The sequence below is a fragment of the Squalius cephalus genome (assembly GCF_949319135.1).
Source record: "Squalius cephalus genome assembly, chromosome: 7".
NCBI lineage: Eukaryota > Metazoa > Chordata > Actinopteri > Cypriniformes > Leuciscidae > Squalius > Squalius cephalus.
The window spans coordinates 45816901-45838231 of NC_137128.1; the positions used below are offsets into that span (position 1 = coordinate 45816901).

Below are 21331 nucleotides of genomic sequence, written 5' to 3' on the forward strand. Positions count from 1 at the left end.
AGTTTATTTATGTTGCTCCATATCAATTTACTATTTCCTTTTCCGTCTTTAATAATGTCCATAAAGAACTTTGCCTTTGCTTTCCTTAGTTCATTGACTACTTTATTACGAAGGTTTGTAAAAATTTGTCTGTCAGTAATTAATTTAGACTTCAGTGCTACTTTCAAGGCAAAGTCACGTTTTTTCATCAGGTCCCACAAATGGTCATTAAACCATGGTAGGCTGCCCTTACTCCGTCCATTTTTAAAAGTTTTTGTATATTTTTCTTTAAGTCTATTTATTGTACCAATAAAGGACTCACAGGAGGCATCTATATCATCTATGAATAAAACATCTCTCCAATCAGTTTGACTTAGTTCTTCCTTGAATGCATTCATATCATGTTTCCCTATTCCATAGGAGTTTTTGATTATCTCTCGTTGGTAAATAATCCATTTTTTTGTTAATTTCCTTGCAATAAGAGTCATGTTATGATCTGACAAACCAGTGAGAAGATTATAAGATTTTATAATTCTCTCTGGTTTGTTACTGAAAATGAGATCAATTTGTGTTTTTGAGACGTTTGTTATTCGTGTGGGTCCATCTATTAATTGAGTCAGTTCAAACTTGTCTGTAAGTGCTTTTAACTTTTTTCCTAGTTGATTTTTCAGCCCAATTTAAATTAAAATCGCCCAGAACTATACATTCTTTGTTTGTGTCCAATAATTTAAGCAGGTTCTCACCTTTTTTCCCCCACTTTAAGCACTGGCCTCGATTGTTGTAATATTCCAGTCTTTGCTTATTTTAACATTTTGAACATATCCCTCCACTGCATATTGCAGCCCTTTCTGTCGTGCCCTGGAGGATATGTCTGCTGCATTACTCCATGGAGCTCAACCCAGCCATGTGTCTGTTTCTCAATTGTTTGACGGGCATAGTAACAATAACTAGGGGGCGTGGCTTTTGCGAACGGTCAATTGCATAATTGTTTGACAAAATCCAGCAAATGGCTTCAGATAGCATGTCAAAAATTTTGGGGCTGCTTTTGCATCCAAAAGTTAAGCGTACGGCAAAATAGAATTTCCCATGCCAGCGCACTCCGAATAAGTGCCAAGAATCCAGGTGGATGCTGGGCATCACTTTGAAAGCCGAAGTGATGTCTACTTTTGCGAGCCAAGTGCCCCGACCCACGATTTTTATCAGGTCGACTGCCTGATCTACGTCGTGGTATTTGAGAGGGAATTCGTCGAGTGGGATCAGGCTGTTAATGCTTGGGAACAGGGAATTATGCGGAGCTGACAGATCAACTATGAGGGGTTTCTTACCTGAAAACTTTCTCGTAGCCACTCCGATGGGGCTAATGCGAAAAACTTTGAATGGAGGATCGTCAAAAGGGCCAATCATAAAGCCTGACTCGACTTCTTTTTTTAATCAGGTTGTCTACTACGTCGGGCTCGGCGAGAGCCGATTGGAGATTATCTCAGATGATATTTTGTGAGAGCGGGTATTCCACTCCAGGTTTAAAACCGTGTTGGAGGCCAGACAGCAGATATTCAGTGAAGTCGGAGTCCGGGTGGTGAGCTAGTTCGAATGATAGACGAGAAATATTCACGGGAGTCGCTAAATAATTTTTTAAACATCTTTAAACACGAGACATACAGGACGGGCATGAGCACCGCCGCAGAAGCTGCATATGTGCAAGTACCGACAACGCTGTCTGGTGCACTTGCCGATGTTAAAGTTGTTGCAAGGCTGTTTGTTGTCAGTAGATGCTCTGGAGCTGAAATTAGCATCGTGGGGATTGATAGTTGCCGGTCTTGGCACGTAGCTGGTGGATTTAACGGGTTTGAGTGGATTTCGGATGTTGTGAGCCATAGGGGGCGGTTCCAAGGCGATGGCGTTTGATGGGACGGGCAATGGTGTAGCTGTAAAAAGAGAATAATGTGATTTTATATTTAAGAGAGAGCTGTAGAGGAGAGAAGCCGGGGCTGTGACTACTGGCGGAGGCAGCCTCACGCTTAAGTCTGCCTGTGGGGCTTGAGGAGGGAAATTGAGAGAAGCATAAGGGGGAAGAGAGGGTAGAAATGAGAAGCGTGAGCCTGTGTTGCAAACGGAGGCAGACTCGCGCTTGCTTGTGCTGCAGGCCACTGAAAAGGGGAGGGGTTAGCAGTAGTCGCAGGAAGATGATGTAATGCCTGGGCCTGCGCCGCTAGCGGAGACAGCCTCACGCTAGCGTCTGCTATGGGAGCTGGAGGCCACTGCAAAAGAAAGAGGTTAGAAACTTCGGGAAGAAGGTGCTGGGAGGTTAAGCGGGGGCCGGCCTAGGCTCGCTGAAGGCCTGGTGCTGTGGCCCGCTGCACGCCGAAAACCGTATCTTGTACGAGAGGAAGGTGGCGGTGTCGGGCGAGGCGAATCCGGGGCCTCCCGAGTTTTGCCTTGCCTGCTTGCCGCCTTGGAAGCTGGGGTGGACTTAGGAGAGAGGTTTGCTGATTGCAAGGTAACATACAGTTTGTATAGTTGTGCCTTGTTCATCCTGCGTGAGGGCTGAACATCAGAGTTTATCAGCGCTTGCCTCAAACTTAAAACTGTCCACTTTCCAATAGGCGGAATCGTAGGCACGGCTGAACGATAGGAGGATGCCGGGGAGGAAGCTGGAGTCCTCGCACCGGCGTCCGCTAGATGAAGCCTGGGGCTCAGTGGCGATATCAGGTGGAGAAGGAGTGGTCCTGGGGCCGGCTGATGGCGATGGAGGAACCAGAGTACAGTCGAACTCGTTGTCAGACGGAGATAGTTGGACTTGGGACATCGTAGCAGTATGGTAAACCAAATGCTGAAAACTGTCGAGGAATATGGGTGAGTCGACTGTGTGTATTTATAGGCCTTTAATCATGCTGATTGAGTGGACCTGTTGATTACTGATTGCTGACAGCTGGTTGGAATGACTTGATTGTTTGATCATTAGAACGTGTTCCTCCCGAACCTTGTTAATAAAACATCATATAATACATAATACACATGAATTTGTTCTTCATTCGCTGAAATTGAATCGGAATGATCACGGAGACTAAAGACTAAAGACACATCTCTATTACCTAGCATTCACATAATACATTATAGACTTCTATAATTCAGTGTTAGGCTGCATAGATTAGGTCAGCTAGAACCGGGAACACTTCCCATAAATCCTGATGTACTCGTTACATCATAAGAAGAATGGCATCTACGCTAATTTTAGTGTCTTTTGTTTATCCCGAGGTTTTCCCGCAGCCTGCCGGATCCAGGCCGTATCCAGATCTGATGAAGGACTTTAGCCTGGACCCGATGACAACGCAGTGCTGAAGTGCCAACTAGTCTCTCCCTATGGAGGATCCCTTTACCACTCCACAGATAAAGCGTTGTCGGGAAACTCAATTCTCGTATCTACCCCGAAGTGACAAAATAAAATAAAATTCTGTATCAAAAATTATGAGGAAAGACCAGTACTTTGTTTAGGCTTGGTTTGTAGGGAATTCCAAACCTGCGCACATATATTCAAACGCACATAACTATAGAACCAATTCTTAATGCGCACGTGAACGCCATCAGCGTTTCTCACAGGTTCGCGTTTAAAGTCTGTGTAGAGAGAATGGTGTCGTCTTAGCGGCCCCTAATTTAATAACAAATGATTGTTGCGACGGAAGCGAATCAATCAAAACTAACTTTAGCTGGAAAATAACTTTATTAAAGAACCGCTATAAAGCCAAAACAATCTCTGTTGCCATAAATTATACGTTTATCTCTGTAAAGCTGCTTTGAAACAATCTACATTGTTAAAAGCACTATATAAATGAAGATGACTTGACTTGACTTGACGAAACCGAGTGAAATACTTTATACTGCAGGCTAAAGAAAAAAAAAAAACACAAATCCAATTGAAAACTTTACCGGGTTAGTGAACATCATTTATTATGTGTTGTATGTTATACATTTTGACAGACATTTTTGAAAGATGATACTATTTTACATTATTTGTTACATTCTGATTCTGTTTCTATATATAAATATATACACACATAAATCTGGGATTAAAAATGAAAGGATTTATAAAGAAAGTTAAAAAATAAACACAAATGTTTGACAAAATAATCAAAAAACACTCAGGGTCCTATCATACGCCCGGCGCAATGCAACGTTAATGTTAATTACATATCAATATGGATATGGGTTCCGACTAGACTCTTCACTACTCTGGAGTTGCCCATGGTGAGAGGCGGCGGGCTGGTGTGGGTTTGCTTATAGCCCCCCAGCTCAGCCGCCATGTGTTGGAGTTCACCCCGGTGAACGAGAGGGTCGTTTCCCTGCGCCTACGGGTCGGGGATAGGTCTCTCACTGTCGTTTGTGCCTACGGGCCAAACGGCAGTGCAGAGTACCCGACCTTCTTGGAGTCTCTGGGAGGGGTGCTGGAAAGTGCTCCGACTGGGGAATCCGTCGTTCTACTGGGGGACTTCAATGCCCACGTGGGCAACGACAGTGACACCTGGAGGGGCGTGATTGGGAGGAACGGCCCCCCTGATCTGAACCCGAGTGGTGTTCAGTTATTGGACTTCTGTGCTAGTTACAGTTTGTCCATAACGAACACCATGTTCAGGCATAAGGGTGTCCATCAGTACACGTGGCACCAGGACACCCTAGGCCGTAGGTCGATGATCGACTTTGTGGTCGTTTCATCTGACCTGCGGCCGTATGTCTTGGACACTCGGGTAAAGAGAGGGGCGGAGCTGTCAACTGATCACCACCTGGTGGTGAGTTGGATCCGATGGCGGGGAAAAAGCTGGACAGACTCGGCAGACCCAAGCGTACTGTGAGGGTCTGCTGGGAACGTTTGGCCGAGCCTCCTGTCAGAGAGATCTTCAACTCCCACCTCCGGCAGAGCTTCGACCAGATCCCGAGGGAGGCTGGAGATATTGAGTCCGAGTGGACCATGTTCTCCACCTCCATTGTCGAAGCGGCCGCTCGGAGCTGTGGCCGTAAGGTCTCTGGTGCCTGTCGAGGCGGCAATCCCCGAACCCGGTGGTGGACACCGGAAGTAAGGGATGCCGTCAAGCTGAAGAAGGAGTCCTATCGGGCCTGGTTGGCTTGCGGGACTCCTGAGGCAGCTGACGGGTACCGGCAGGCCAAGCGAACTGTAGCCCGGGTGGTTGTGGAGGCAAAAACTCGGGCCTGGGAGGAGTTCGGTGAGGCCATGGAGAAAGACTATCGGCTGGCCTCGAAGAGATTCTGGCAAACCGTCCGGCGCCTCAGGAGAGGAAAGCAGTGCCCTACCAACGCTGTTTACAGTAGAGGTGGGGAGCTGTTGACCTCAACTGGGGATGTCGTTGGACGGTGGAAGGAATACTTCGAGGATCTCCTCAATCCCGCCGTCACGTCTTCCATTGAGGAAGCAGAGGCTGAGGGCTCAGAGGTGGACTCGTCCATCACCCGGGCTGAAGTCACCGAGGTAGTCAAGAAACTCCTCGGTGGCAAGGCACCGGGGATGGATGAGATCCGCCCTGAGTACCTCAAGTCTCTGGATGTTGTGGGGCTGTCTTGGCTGACACGTCTCTGCAGCATCGCGTGGCGGTCAGGGACAGTGCCTCTGGGATGGCAGACCGGGGTGGTGGTCCCTCTTTTTAAGAAGGGGGACCGGAGGGTGTGTTCCAACTATAGGGGGATCACACTTCTCAGCCTCCCTGGGAAAGTCTATGCCAGGGTACTGGAGAGGAGAATACGGCCGATTGTAGAACCTCGGATTCAGGAGGAACAGTGTGGTTTTCGTCCGGGCCGTGGAACACTGGACCAGCTCTATACCCTCTACAGGGTGCTGGAGGGTTCATGGGAGTTTGCCCAACCAGTCCACATGTGCTTTGTGGATTTGGAGAAGGCATTCGACTGTGTCCCTCGCGGCGGCCTGTGGAGGGTGCTCCGGGAGTATGGGGTCCGGGGTCCTTTGCTAAGGGCTGTCCGGTCCCTGTACGACCGAAGCAGGAGCTTGGTTCGCATTGCCGGCAGTAAGTCAGACTTCTTCCTGGTGCATGTTGGACTCCGGCAGGGCTGCCCTTTGTCGCCGGTTCTGTTCATAATTTTTATGGACAGAATTTCTAGGCGCAGCCAGGGGCCGGAGGGTGTCAGGTTTGGTGACAACACGATTTCATCTCTGCTCTTTGCGGATGATGTTGTCGTGTTGGCCTCATCAAATCAGGACCTTTAGCATGCACTGGGACGGTTTGCAGCTGAGTGTGAAGCGGCTGGGATGAGAATCAGCACCTCTAAATCCGAGGCCATGGTCCTCAGTCGGAAAAGGGTGGCTTGCTCACTTCAGGTTGGTGGAGAGTTCCTGCCTCAAGTGGAGGAGTTTAAGTATCTTGGGGTTTTGTTCACGAGTGCGGGAAGGATGGAACGGGAGATTGACAGGCGGATCGGTGCAGCTTCTGCAGTAATGCGGTCCCTGTACCGGTCTGTCGTGGTGAAGAAAGAGCTGAGCCGCAAGGCGAAGCTCTCGATTTACCGGTCAATCTACGTTCCTACTCTCACCTATGGTCATGAGCTTTGGGTCATGACCGAAAGGACAAGATCCCGGATACAGGCGGCCGAAATTAGCTTTCTCCGCAGGGTGGCTGGGCGATCCCTTAGAGATAGGGTGAGAAGCTCGGTCACTCGGGAGGAGCTCAGAGTAGAGCCGCTGCTCCTCCACATCGAGAGGGGTCAGCTGAGGTGGCTCGGGCATCTGTTTCGGATGCCCCCTGGACGCCTTCCCGGGAAGGTGTTCTGGGCGCGTCCCACTGGGAGGAGACCCCGGGGAAGACCTAGGTCACGCTGGAGAGACTATGTCTCCCGGCTGGCCTGGGAACGCCTCGGTGTCCCCCCGGAAGAGCTGGAGGAAGTGTCCGGGGAGAGGGAAGTCTGGGCATCTCTGTTTAGACTGCTGCCCCCGCGAGCCGGCCCCGGATAAGCGGAGGAAGATGAATGAATGAGATGAACATATCAATATGATTTATGTTTATACATCTCCACTCAACAATATTATGTCGTCAAAATATAAATGTCAACATTATAAAGACACAATTTCTCTTTCATGAATTTGATATAATTCAAGTTTTCTTAGTGTCTTCATGCTTATCATGCTGCTTTGATCTTCTTGGGAAAAGTTTTGAGATCATGGTCACACCAAGTGCTCGTCTGTTTCCTGAATCTTCCACAGACTCTGGGATGGACCGCAAAGACCCGAATCCTGAGCTGTGAGATGAGACTTTTGAGCGTGATGAGCTAAAAACTGAATCGCTGTCTGCTCCTGATCGTGATCTGAATGAACTGTAAGCAGAACTTCCCACAGACCATGTGTCCGACCGCTCATCTCCACTCACTGGGGGAAAAACATTTAAATCAGTAAAAGGTTTGAAACTCTTATAGAACAAAATTCTGAGATTTAATACTTTCAATATGTTCCTAAAAATAATGCAGCCTATTGGTAATCATTAAAACATTATACAAATACTTTATTAATCAGACGATTTAACAGGGATTTTACATTTTTTGTCTCTGTTTTATCTATGAAATATCTTTATCACAAGCCTGATTGCTTTTTAATGCAATCATTTAAAGTTGACCATATAGATGTATAGAGAAGAAGAAATGATCAGTATAAACAGGTGCTTAAACTCCAGAAAATGTTGATCGTCAACATAAGAAGATCAAACTAAATATTATATGTGCTTTTTTATTTTATTTCATATCAGGTTTGCATTTATTGTCATAAATTCAATTATCAAAAATCGAGAAAATGGAAGGAGATGTAGGCTAGAAAGTGTCCGAATTTTATTATGGGGGAAAATATATTGTGACAAATTTACGACAATGTAGACTAAATATTATATTTTTACAACAAAACATATGGTATTCATGGAAAACATGAGCTCTAATGCTGTAAAGAAGGTCACAGGGAGACCAAAATGTACTGAAAGTGCCAAATAAAACAAGACACTCACTGTTTGGTGGTAGCAATTCAATGCTGTTGTATCGTTTTATGGCCCCTGACTCGTAACTTGTGTGAGATGAATCTCTGGAATGTGATGAACCGAAAATTGGGTCTGCTCCTGATCGTGATCTGAATGAACCATAAGCAGAACTTCCCACAGACCATGAATCAGATCCATCATCTCCACTCACTATAATAATGAAAGCAGAGAGCAGATCAGTAGAACATTTACAACATTAATGCATTTGACAGACACTTTTATCCAAAGAAACTGACATGGCATTGAAGGAATATATTCATCAGTTCATGTAACTGTAATTAATTCAGATGCTCAACATTATGTCGACTCTAAATGGGTCAGGGAAGGAGAATTCACTTCATTGCAGAAATCTGGTTCACACAGAAACAGAACATTAGGAATATGCTTACAATGTTCAATGTTGTTTCAATACCTGGTCAGTATCAGGAAGGTTGTTATTGAAATGAGATTGAATTCTTATATGAGAATGAAATGTAAGCGACGAATCAAATGTTACACCCATATTTTTAACAGTATGAGATGGAATTAATGTAGACCAACCAATAAATAAATTCAGTTCAGACTTTTTAAAATCTAAAAAGGCAAGACCTTAGAGAGAAATCAGAATTATAATTGTTTTGCTATTTTCCATCTTTTTAGGACACAAATGATACAATTTCATGTTTTTTTATTTTATTTTAAACTTCACCTAATGGGCATGGAAAGCTGCTATTGCTGCCACATACACCTTAATAGTGGACAGGGTAAGACCAGCAGAGAAGCGATCTTGGAGGAACTCCAGCATTGAAGGCACCGGGTCCAAACCACGCTCTCTACACCAAACGGTGAAAACATTCCACTTTAGACCGTACAGTCTCCTTGTGGATGAAGCTCTAGAGTTGAGTATGGTCTCGACAACTCCTGCTGACAGGCCAGCCTCTAGATACAGAGCCCCCTCAGCGGCCAGACCCACAGTTTCCACAGCTCTGGCAGGGGGTGATATATTGTGTCCCCGGCCATGGAAATCAGGTCCCTCCTGAGGGGAATCTCCCACAGAGGACCTGCCAGGAGTGATATGATGTCCGAGAACCATAATCGGGCTCGCCAGAATGGGGCTACCAAGAGTGGACTGACCCTGTCCCGACGGACCCTCTCTTGAACTCCCGGCAGCAGATCGATCGGGGGAAATGCATACAGGCATAGCCACTGTCTTTATCATGGCATGCAGCCCAAGAGGAGCTGGATGCGTGAGGGAGAACCACAGCGGTCAGTGGGTCCTCTGATGAGATGCAAATAGATCCACTTCCGCTGGGCCGAATCTCTCCAATATCGACTATTCCCCAGGCCTCAACCCCTGCCTCGACCGGACGTCTGCTCCCAAATTCTTGTCCTCAGGGACATACATTGCCCTGAGGGACAACAGTTTCCCCTGGGACCAGAGGAGGATCTGGCCAGTCTGCAAAGCGGGCGCAACCTCAGACCTCCCGATGATTTATATAGGAGACCGCCGACATGTTGTCTGACTGAATCAGGACGTGGTGGCCGCTGAGGTCTGGGAGAAAGCTCCTCAGAGCCTTGAATCATCTCCAGGCAATTCATGTGCCAAGAGAGATGATGGTCCCTTCATAGACCTCTCGAGAATGGCCCTCCATGATCATGCCCCATCCTGTGAGGAATATATCCGTCGAGACAGTTTTCCGGCAACAAGACGCTCCCAACACCAGACCCTGGGACAGAAACCAAGGCTTTTTCAATATCATCAGGGAATGAAGGCATCTGATCGTACAGATCGTACCCTGACAGGAAGGTGGTTCTTTGGACGGGTGTTAACATGCTATGTTTTGTGATGAGTCAAAAACTCACCTACTTTATATGGCCAAGAACCGAACTGGCATCTCCTGAGACTGGGCCCATATCAGATAGTCGTCGATATAGTTCAATACATGGATGCCCTGGATGGACCTGATTTGACTCACAATGGGGGGAATTGTCCTACATCCTGAACCTGAATCTCCTCAGAGAATGATTCAGATGCCGCAGATCTATAATGGGACGCAACCCCCATCCTTCTTTGGAACCAAGAAGTACCGGCTGTATAATCTGGACTCCCACTCGGGAGGAAGAATACATTCTATGGCCTCCTTCACCAAGAGAGAGTGCACTTCCTTCCTGGAAACCGGTGTGTCCCGAAGCGCACTTGACGGCGGAATACAGACATCAATTTCCTGAAGATTCCATGGAGGAGCAATTCTCACTCGCCCCACCCCTTCTTCGCAAGATGAATGATCCTCAGATTTGTTTTCTTGCTTGAAGGCTTCGGGCGAGAGTGTTGCTTAGACCCACAAGCAATAACCTCAGTTTTATCATTATTAAATTTTAGGAAGTTGCTATATAACCAGATTTTAAACCTTGCTGCATTTGGAAATGCGTAGAAACCTTCCTACATTTGATCTTACAATAATTTCTCTAATGTGCGCGTACACATGGCACAAAAAAGCCTGCGTACGCCTCTCTTCAAGATGTGAAATTTATAAATCGCAAATGATTTTGATATTGTGCGTAGCAGAATGGTTTTCGATCTCTGCATTGTAAATGCTGCCTTATTAATGTCATTAACATGTACAGTAAAAGAGCACCAGTCAACGTCCAAATCTTTTACTTGAGAATGAAGAATGACAAGAATTGGTTAGATTTCCAATACCTGCAGTACTCAGACTCTCTGTCACAAGGAAAAGTGTGTATGTCAGCTTAGACCCTGATGTGGCGCTAAGCACTTTTCCACGTCAAAGACCATTTTTATAAACATTAATGTTGGCATGGATTTAGAGTAAACACACTATAAGATCAATTCTGTGCGTTCACACATTTTAAAAAATAGGCCCATAGTCTAGAACAATGAGGAGGAAACAGATCTGAGACTATATGTAGATAATATTCATAAAATGTCATGATGTCACTCACTAGTCTGTGATCTGGATTCCTCTCTCCATTTGTCCAGGTGCTCTTCTGTTTTATTTCTACCATCTATCTCTTGTAAAATCTTTGTGTCTATTTCAAAATGGCAGCCGTTGTTTTGTGCCACTGTGTCCTCAATCTTCTCCAGCAGCTCCTTGATCTGAGTGTCGTCACTCCTGTTGTGATTGTTGAGAACATGAAACCTGTTCCCACATTTGTCCAGCAGCCGCTGGAGATCCGGCCCTTCACTCTCAATGTACTGCTCTATAGATGAGTCTAACAGAGAGTCTCCACCAGTGAACAGCACTATAGTGTGACTCCAGACTCTCTCACTGAGAAGATCCAGATGCTCCTGCAATGCTTTTCTGTCAGTCTCTTTAAATGTGTATTCTACACGTATGATCAGTAGTACAGCGTGTGGTCCTGGAGGACACAGAGACACACTGAGCAAAATCTCCTGTTTCAGTAACTCAGGACTCTCCTCTACAGAGATATAGCTCTGCCATCCTGGAGCTTCAACGACAGTGATGTGTCTGTCTGCTACTTCTCCATGTCTCTTCACACACTGAGCAGATTTCTTCAAGTCAAACTCCTCTCTGCCCAGGATGGTGTTTCCAGCTGAACTCTTACCAGCTCCTCTGTCACCCATCAACACAATCCTGAGCTCTGAGAGATGTTGGGCGTCACCTGCAACAAATACAGAACAAACACACTTCTTAAGGTGGGTGACAACTTAAATCTACTTAAATAATCTCTCTTTGAGAAAAAGGGGTTCCTGAAATTAGGTTCACCTTATCTGTATGGGTGTCAAACTACACATTATTGATTAAAATTACATATAAGTGTATCTCACATTAATTAAATTCTTAAATCAGAATTGAACAAAGGTTATCGATGAAGAATAATTAAGAAGAAAAAAAATTGCTTAATTTCAATGACCTGCAGACAAAACAACAGATCACAGAACACACCGATTAAGCAAGACTAAATTCCAAATAGCTTCAGAATAATGTTTTCAGAAAGTATATTCTTTAAAAGTAATTAGGCTAAATTATCCCTCTAAACCAATCAATAAATCTCCCTCTTGTGTGTGTTCTCGCCAGGGAAAGCATTATCAATGCACTGGTGGCTATTAGCACCAGCAAATACATGACTGTATTACATTTACATTTATTTACTAGATGGAAAGAAAGTAAAAAAAGACCATGGGTGACTGCTTATAAAATACTTTATGAAAAAAAAAAAACTAAATTGGCATAAACAGATCCAAAATCTTATCTGTATTGACCAGTATGAAAGCAGTAAAAGTGTCTCTCAAAAACTGTAAACATGTCGACATTTTTTTATTTCATAAAAATAGCTTCTAATCTTACAAATGTTCATTTTACATGATTTTTTTTTTTTTTGCCTTAGTTGGAGCTCCAAATAAACTATAGTTCCTCCAGCAGTCTAGTAGTTTTTACTTGTAATGTATTTTCAAAGGGTTTGATGGGACTCACTTCCTGGTGCTTCAGAACAGCGACAAACATGAGGCGTGTCTATAGGTGTAAAGCTGACGTTTAAGATTATATTCAAGACGAGATGTTTGCAGGGGGGTTGTATTGTTTTCCATGGATTAGGTAAAAAGATTTCCGTTATCAAAAGCACACATGAAGAACAGGATTGTTTAAGAAATGAAAGCACTTATTTCCTTCAATAACAGATTTTAGGGGCCGTCACTGTGAGCTGCTTTGAACCCATCTATTGGGAATGTCTCTACAAATAGCGGTTAATGACGAGAAGTTTCTTGCTATTATTGCTGTGACTGTTACATTTTCATGATTTGCTTAATATACTCAGTGTGTATCTGCACTATAAAGTATATGGACTCACTCATCTGTGATCTGATGATTTCTCTCCTTTTTTGCATCCTCTTCATTCGTTCTTCTGCTCTCTCTTCCTCTGCTCTTCTTCTCTCTTTCATCTCCTGTAAAATCTTTCTGTCTATTTCAAAATAGCAGCCGTTGTTTTGTGCCACCGTCTCCTCAATCTTCTCCAGCAGCTCCTTGATCTGAGTGTCGTCACTCCTGTTGCGGTTGTTGAGAACATGAAACCTGTTCCCACATTTGTCCAGCAGCCGCTGGAGATCCGGCCCTTCACTCTCAATGTACTGCTCTATAGATGTGTGTAACAGATAGTCTCCATGAGTGAACAGCACTATAGTGTGACTCCAGACTCTCTCACTGAGAAGACCCAGATGCTCCTGCAATGCTTTTCTCTCAGTCTCTTTAAATAAAATGTCCACACGTATGATCAGTAGTACAGCGTGTGGTCCTGGAGGACACAGAGACACACTGAGCAAAATCTCCTGTTTCAGTAACTCAGGACTGAACTCTACAGGGAAATTCCTTTGCCATCCTGGAGCTTCAATGACAGTGATGTGTCTGTCTGCTACTTCTCCATGTCTCTTCACACACTGAGCAGATTTCTTCAAGTCAAACTCCTCTCTGCCCAGGATGGTGTTTCCAGCTGATCTCCTACCAGCTCCTCCATATCCCATCAACACAATCCTGAGCTCTGAGAGATGTTGGGCGTCACCTGCAACAAATACAGAACAAACACACTTCTTAAGGTGGGTGACATCTTAAATCTTCTTAAATAATCTCTCTTTGTGAAAAAGCGGTTCCTGAAATTAGGTTTACCTTATCTGTATGGGTGTCAAACCACACATTATTGATTAAAATTACATATAAGTGTATCTCACATTAATTAAATTCTTAAAGCTACACTGTGTGATATTTTCCCCCATCTAGCGGTAAAATTGTATATGACTATCCAGTGAATATTAGTTTCTGTTCCTTTCAATTCCGAGGGCGTTTGAACTCCTACGGTGGCCGTATTATTCCAAGATTAACATGGCTTCCAGTTTGACTTCATCCATGAGTGTTCCTTCAAGTGATGAGGTTACTTTAGAAAACTATTACAAAGTGCATTTAGTTATTTAGTCAGTTAACATGTAGGTTATGACCTCTATGTAAAATGAATAATAGAAATTGCACTTTTAAAACTATTCATCATCTGTGATCCGTCGCAACAGATTTATGTTTCAAGGTAAACAATACTTTTTCACCATTGATGCGAGGAAAAGTAACGCAAGTTATACTAGAGGTCGTTCTGGCATTATGCACAACCATGCTATGGTTAGACAAGCAACTATAAAACTTCGAATTTACACAAATAGGCTGAATTACCTGTCGAAGCAGCTTCGGCGTCCGTTTTAAAGGTGCCCTAGAATGTGTTGAAATAATATTTTAATTTTGTCTGATATCTACATAGAGGGTATGGCTTATTTAAGGGCATTTAAAATGTCCAGATATGGTTTTACAGGTCCATTTTCAACCCTAGAAATTGGCCCTAGAATGAAATGGTCTGTTTTTACCTTATTTGGAAGGGTCATGAATAGTAATGAGGAGTTCTGCTCTGATTGGCTGTTTCACTGCGGGCTCATAACAGTAGCTCAGAGTGACAGCAAAAAGGTCCCTGATGTCCAGCGTGACAATGGAGAGATTAGACGTTCAACCGTACATCAGAGTCCTGCACGGGTCCGATTTTGAAAATCCGCACCCGCCCGTACCCGCAGTGCTTCAAACCGCATCCGACCCATTTTCCGACAGCAGCACTAATTAAAATCCGCACCCGACCCGCTTAAAATAGAACCGACACCCGACCCGCATCCGAAATAAAATAAGTTTAGCCAATCACATTATAGACACAATTACAAAAATGTTTATTGCCAGGTCATACAGAAGTTATTACACGACAATTAACACAAAGGACAACTTCAGCCGAAGCTGTAAAAAGGCCGGTACATGAAGAACATGGCAAACGTTACCACAAAACTGAGTAGCCTTAACATTTTACCAATCTAACAGACGCGGCTACAACACTATATCTGCCACGCAATTTCGTCTAGCCAACATCTGACAATTTTGGGTTCAAACCATAGACTGTAAAAAATAGGTTCAAACACGCCCGGCACACCACACATACTTAACAGTGTTAAATTTGAAAAATACTGTTTGATAGAACTGCTTTGTTACCACAGTTATCTGCGTGCTTCCTCGGCGATGAAGTTCCACATTTGCGGCTATCCAACACGAAAATGCATGCAGCAAATAAGCCTTTCACAATATTTTCTTCAGATAACTCCAAATTTCTCCCACACACATGCATCCATCTCGACGACTGCAAGCAGATCGTGCGCACGGTTATGATGAATTTTTAAAAGTGAAAGTAGCCTAGGTAACGTTAGATCCTGGGAGGGCGCATTTCCGCCTGGTATTGAACATGGGCTGGCATATGCAAATTTTTGGAGGCGTACATATTAACGATCCCGACTGTTGCGTCACAGTCGGTGTTATGTGGAGATTCGCCTATTTTTCAGGGGTGTTTTTCAAAAATGAGATTTAAATAAGAAGGAGAAAACAATGGTGTTTGAGACTCACTGTGTGTCATGTCCATGTACTGAACTCTTGTTATTTAACTATGCCAAGATAAATTCAATTTCAAATTCTAGGGCACCTTTAAAATCTTTGCTCCTCATGAGCTCTTTCCATCTGGGAAAAGTTACTCCAATATTGACTTTGGTCTTGCTGATTTGCCTGTCGCGTTGACGTTTTAATTCTCTCTTTCGCTTCCTTGGCGACTCTGCTACATGTTCTCGAGAATAGGCGTGATCCTCCATCTTCAGCAATCTTTCAAATCTACCGGCAAGTCGCGAGTAATCTCCCCCTCGCATTCGAATCGTCACGGTGTCACTGAGTGTAAAACGCGAATCTTGAATTTCCAGGTATGTCCCTCTTTGGCGAATGTATTTTCAAGACGGAGGCGCAACATGGCTGCCGCCATTCGAGCGACTCACTCGTATGTATTATAAATGGCAGATTTTACGCTTTTGAGAACACTTTATTAGTTGGTGGAAGTAATTACACATGAATGAGCACATTTACTTTTGATAGAACAAAGTGTTTTTTGCTAAAAATCAACTTAAAAAGTTACACAGTGTAGCTTTAAATCAGAGTTGAACAAAGGTTATCAATGGAGAATAATTATGAAGAAAAAAAATTGCTTAATTTCAATGATCTGCAGACAAAACAGAAACAGAACACACAGATTAAGCAAGACTAAATTCCAAATAGCTTCAGAATAATGTTTTCAGAAATTATATTCTTTAAAAAATAATGAGCCTAAATTGTCCCTCTAAACCAATGAATAAATCTCTCTCTTGTGAGTGTTCTCGCCAGGGAAAGCATTATCAATGCACTGGTGGCTATTAACACCAGCAAATACATGACTGTAATACATTTACATTCATTTACTAGATGGAAAGAAAGCCAAAAAAGACCATTTGTGACTGCTTATAATTATAAAAGAACTTTATGAAAAGAAAACTGCCTATATTGGCATAAACAGATCCAAAATCGTATCTGTATTGACCAATATGAAAGCAGTAAAAGTGTTTCGCAAAAACTGTGAACATGTTGACATTTTGTCTTTCATAGAAATAGCTTCTAATCTTACAAATGTCCATTTTACATGACATATTTTTGCCTTAGTTGGAGCTCCAAATAAAATATAGTTCCACCAGCAGTCTAGTAGTTTTTACTTGTAATGTATTTTCAAAGGGTTTGATGGGACTCACTTCCTGGCGCTTCAGAACAGCGACAAACATGAGGCGTGTCTATAGGTGTAAAGCTGATGTTTAAGATTAGATTCAAGACAAGATCTTTGCAGGGTTTTTGTTTTTGTTTTTTAGCGCAATTTTCCTACGGACAAAATTGCGATTGTTAACTCATGATTTCTGTTCTGTCTGTGCGCACCAATCTTGCACTTCTATCTCCTCCTCAACCAGACCACCTAGAGACTTCGGGTTTTCGGCATAATGTTAAGGAAGGTCTAATCTCGGGAACGCACACAAAAAAAAAAAAAAAAAAAAAAACAACCATAAAAAGATTTACTATCTCTTAGTGTTGTGATCCCATGACGTCAGAAAATTGCGCTAAAACACTCACTGAGTTTTTATTACTTGTTTGTATTAATACTTACTATACTCAGTGTGTATCTGCACTATAAAGTATACAGTATGAACTCACTCATCTGTGATCTGATGTTTTCTCTCCTTTTTTGCATCCTCTTCATTCGTTCTTCTGCTCTCTCTTCCTCTGCTCTTCTTCTCTCTTTCATCTCCTGTAAAATCTTTCTGTCTATTTCAAAATGGCAGCCGTTGTTTTGTGCCACTGTCTCCTCAATCTTCTCCAGCAGCTCCTTGATCTGAGTGTCGTCACTCCTGTTGCGGTTGTTGAGAACATGAAACCTGTTCCCACATTTGTCCAGCAGCCGCTGGAGATCCGGCCCTTCACTCTCAATGTACTGCTCTATAGATGTGTGTAACAGATAGTCTCCATGAGTGAACAGCACTATAGTGTGACTCCAGACTCTCTCACTGAGAAGATCCAGATGATCCTGCAATGCTTTTCTCTCAGTCTCTTTAAATCCTGTGTCCACACGTATGATCAGTAGTACAGCGTGTGGTCCTGGAGGACACAGAGACACACTGAGCAAAATCTCCTGTTTCAGTAACTCAGGACTGAACTCTACAGAGATATTCCCCCACCATCCTGGAGCTTCAATGACAGTGATGTGTCTGTCTGCTACTTCTCCATGTCTCTTCACACACTGAGCAGATTTCTTCAAGTCAAACTCCTCTCTGCCCAGGATGGTGTTTCCAGCTGAACTCTTACCAGCTTCTCTATATCCCATCAACACAATCCTGAGCTCTGAGAGATGTTGGGCATCACCTGCAACAAATACAGAACAAACACACTTAGGCTATCCTGTTGTGTGTGCTTTCTGAACAGTTAACAAGAAAGCTGCACTAAAAATATGCTAATCATAATTATACAAATTCCTCATGAATGGAGTTACATTAATCATCATCCATGGACCATGGTTAACTAAATTATGAAGAAATGAGAATTGTTTAATTTTCTCAATCAAGAGAAAATAAAAACACAGAGAAATTACATAAAACTCAGGGCTAAATAGCGATTTGTTGCAAAAATAACATGTTTTCAGTAATTCTATATCCTTTAAAAATATGCAACATGTAAAAAGGTGAACTAAATTAATGAATAAATCTCTTGCACGCACACACTCCTGACACACACATATTTGCACAGCCACGCACTTTAAAATATAGGACTGTATTCTGCAAATAAACCTAAAACACAATCCGTGACGCTCGATAGTGTTTTAAGCCCCCAATGGCTCCTTAGAGGCAGCTAACCCTACCCTCAACCTTAAACCTACCCATCCCCTCGCTGCCTGGAAGGCACCGTTGGGGGCTTAAAACACCAAACACCATCCGTGACAAGCCATATGTATAAGCATAATCGACTATATGAAGAACAAAGCAAGCCCTAATTGTCTTACAAAATTTATTTAGCTGTATAGACCAATATGAAAGTGAAAGCATTTGCAATGTCTCACAGAAACAGTAGGCTAAACACGTAGAGTTTGATTAAAAGTCGTATTTACTATGAATTAACAAGGAAAAGATGATATATTTTTAAAATAATAAATGCTTACTTAAGTCCATTTTAATTCACACTGTCGAGTTCCAGAGTAAATGTAGGTTTACCAGCACTCTAGTAGTCTAGTGTTTATCTTATCTTATCTTTGACTGGACTTGCATACAGGAGCTTCAGAGCAGTGGCGCACATGGGCGGGTCTAGCTGTAGGTGTACGTGTAGGGTGCAAAGGTGATGTTCAAGGTTATTTTACACATGCACAAAAATATTATGTCAGCAAATTTTTCAAAAGTGATAATCTTTAAATTCAGACATTTTAAAAAGTGACCTCATCAGGCAAACTTAAACCTATAAACTACTCTTAATCCCACAATGAACGATATCATACTTAAAAAAAGTATGTATGCATTAACAGATTATTTAGTCTCCCAGCAGTCAATAATTATATACATTAAAACTCATATTTGATCATATTTTCATATTTAATCTCCTCGCGCCCCTCAGGAACCTAACGTTCAGGTCGTGCTTACCCAAGGATTTTCCATCTACTGCATTGTGATGTGCGGGAATCGCCAAAACATACACTTTGAGCGTGGAGGGAGACAGCCTTCACTCCAACCCATCTTGCAGGAAGGAAAGCACAATACCGCCCGAACATCTTCGGGAGTCTTCTCGGTGAGAAAAACTCCACTCAACAAACAGGTTCCACTTCAGAGCGTAAGCGTGCCTCGTAGAGGGCGCTCTCGCAGAAGTGATGGTGTCTACGACTGCTTGTGGTAGATCACCTAAGTCCTTCGGTTCCCATCCAGAGACCAGACATGGAGTTTCCAGAGGTCTGGACGCAAGTGCCATATGGTGCCCTGAGAAAGCAGGTCCTTCCTCAGAGGAATGCGCCAGGGAGGGGCTGTCGTGAAGAGCATGCGTTCTGGGAACCAATAAGGGGCAACTAGCAAGACCTGCTCCTCGTCCTCCCTGACTTTGCACAGTCTGTGCGAAGAAGGCTCACTGGGGAGAACGCATACTTGCGGAGGCCCCGGGGCCAGCTGTGTGCCAGTGCATCCTTGCCGAGGGGCCCCTCGGTCAGGGAATAAAACAACTGGCAGTAGGACGAGTCTGGAGGGGCAAACAGATCTACCTGTGCGGCTCTGAATTGGTCCCAGATCAGCTGGACCGCCTGAGGATGGAGTCTTCACTCTCCCTGGGCCACAGGCTGTCGTGAGAGCTCGTCGGCAGCATGATTGAGCAGGCCAGGAATATAAGTGGCACGAAGCGACCTCAGATGCTTCTGACTCCATAAGAGGAGGTGGCGGGTGAGTTGCAACATGTGACGGGAGCATAGACCACCTTGATGGTTGATGTACGCAACGGTCGCAGTGTTGTCCGTATGGACCAGTATATGCTTGCCAAGCAGCGGCGTTTTGAGGCGTCTCAAAGCAAGGTGTACTGCTAGCCACTCGAGGCAGTTGATGTGCCAATACAGTTGGGGGCCCGTCCAGATCCCTGCTACTGAAGCCGGTGTTTGAGGCATCTGTGGAGACCACAGCATGCCTGGACACTTGTTCTAGGGGCACTCCGGCCCGGAGAAACGAAGGCTCTGACCACGGGCTGAGGGTTTGGCGGCAAGCCAGGGTGATTGTCTCACGGAGCGTGCCGCTCTGCCACGCCCACCTCAGGACTCGGCTGTGAGGCCAGTGCTGAAGTGGTCTTCATATGGAGCAAGCCGAGAGGCGTTACTGCGGCTGCCATATACCCCAGGACCCTCTGGAAAAGTTTCAGTGGGACCACTGTTCTGCTCTTGACAGTATTCAGGCAGTTCAGCACCCACCAGGCATGTTCCTCTGTGAGGCGTGCCGTCCGTTGGATCGAGTCCAGCTCCATACCGAGAAAAGAGATCCTCTGCACGGGGGCGAGTTTGCTCTTTTCCCAGTTGACCCGAAGACCCAACTGGCTGATATGTTGGAGCAACAAGTCCCTGTGGTTGCACAACTGCTCCCAAGACTGAGCTAGTATCAGCCAGTCATCGAGATCTCACGCTCTCTCATGGGATCAATGGCCATCTCCGCAACCTTCGTAAATACGCAGGGCAACAGGGCCAGCCCAAAAGGGTAGTTCATTGTACTGATACGCTTGCCTGTGTCGCGGCAGGATGGAGACATGAAAGTACGCGTCCTTCAGGTTGGTCGCTGCAAACCAATCTCAGGGACTGATGCATTCGAAAATGCGTTTCTGCGTTAACATCTTGAACGGAAGGTTGTGAAGGGCCCGATTCAAGACTCGCAGGTCCAAGATTGGCCGTAATTCACCGCCTTTCTTGGGTACAATGAAGTACGTGCTGTAGAAGCCGGTCTTCATAGCGGATGGAGGAACCGTCACAGTGACGGTTTTTCTTACGCTTGCCACTAGGGGTGGGGGAAAAAATCGATTCTTAGATGAATCGCGATTCGGGACGTGGACGATTCTGAATCGATTCACAAATGTCAAAAATCGATTTTCAAAAAAAAATAAATTCTAATAACGTAACATTGACGGAACGCAAAAGGCGGAACTCTGAAGCGGACGTGCACATGCGCGGACAGTCTGTGGCGTGCACATAACAGAGACGCGCACATAACGGACGCATGATGGCTGAGCGCCAAATGTGCAATGCCAGTCACAAAAAGTTACATTTTGACTGTAAGTTACTCTCTGCAGATGTTCATTCACTTTCTTTGTATAAGCTGTTTTTGATTGTGGTATACAGCAAACATTTCAAGTCATAACTCTTTATTATTTAGTTGTGTATAAGTCAAGAGCGACTTTGTATGTTACTAATTATTCAGA

General features: G+C 44.2%; 1 protein-coding gene across 1 annotated transcript in view; it reads right to left on the bottom strand.

The window, feature by feature from the left end:
• Positions 1–6065: 6065 nt before the first annotated feature.
• Positions 6066–21331, bottom strand: part of LOC307161962 (uncharacterized protein) — a 47917-nt gene continuing 32651 nt past the window's right edge. Inside the window, exons 5-9 of the mRNA XM_079876947.1 lie at positions 17075–17779; positions 12816–13520; positions 10950–11630; positions 7980–8159; positions 6066–7357 (exon numbers count right to left, since the gene is read on the bottom strand). Coding sequence (XP_079733073.1) covers positions 7086–7357; positions 7980–8159; positions 10950–11630; positions 12816–13520; positions 17075–17779 — 2543 coding nt within the window. The 3' untranslated portion in view covers positions 6066–7085. The remainder of the gene's footprint in view (positions 7358–7979; positions 8160–10949; positions 11631–12815; positions 13521–17074; positions 17780–21331) is intronic.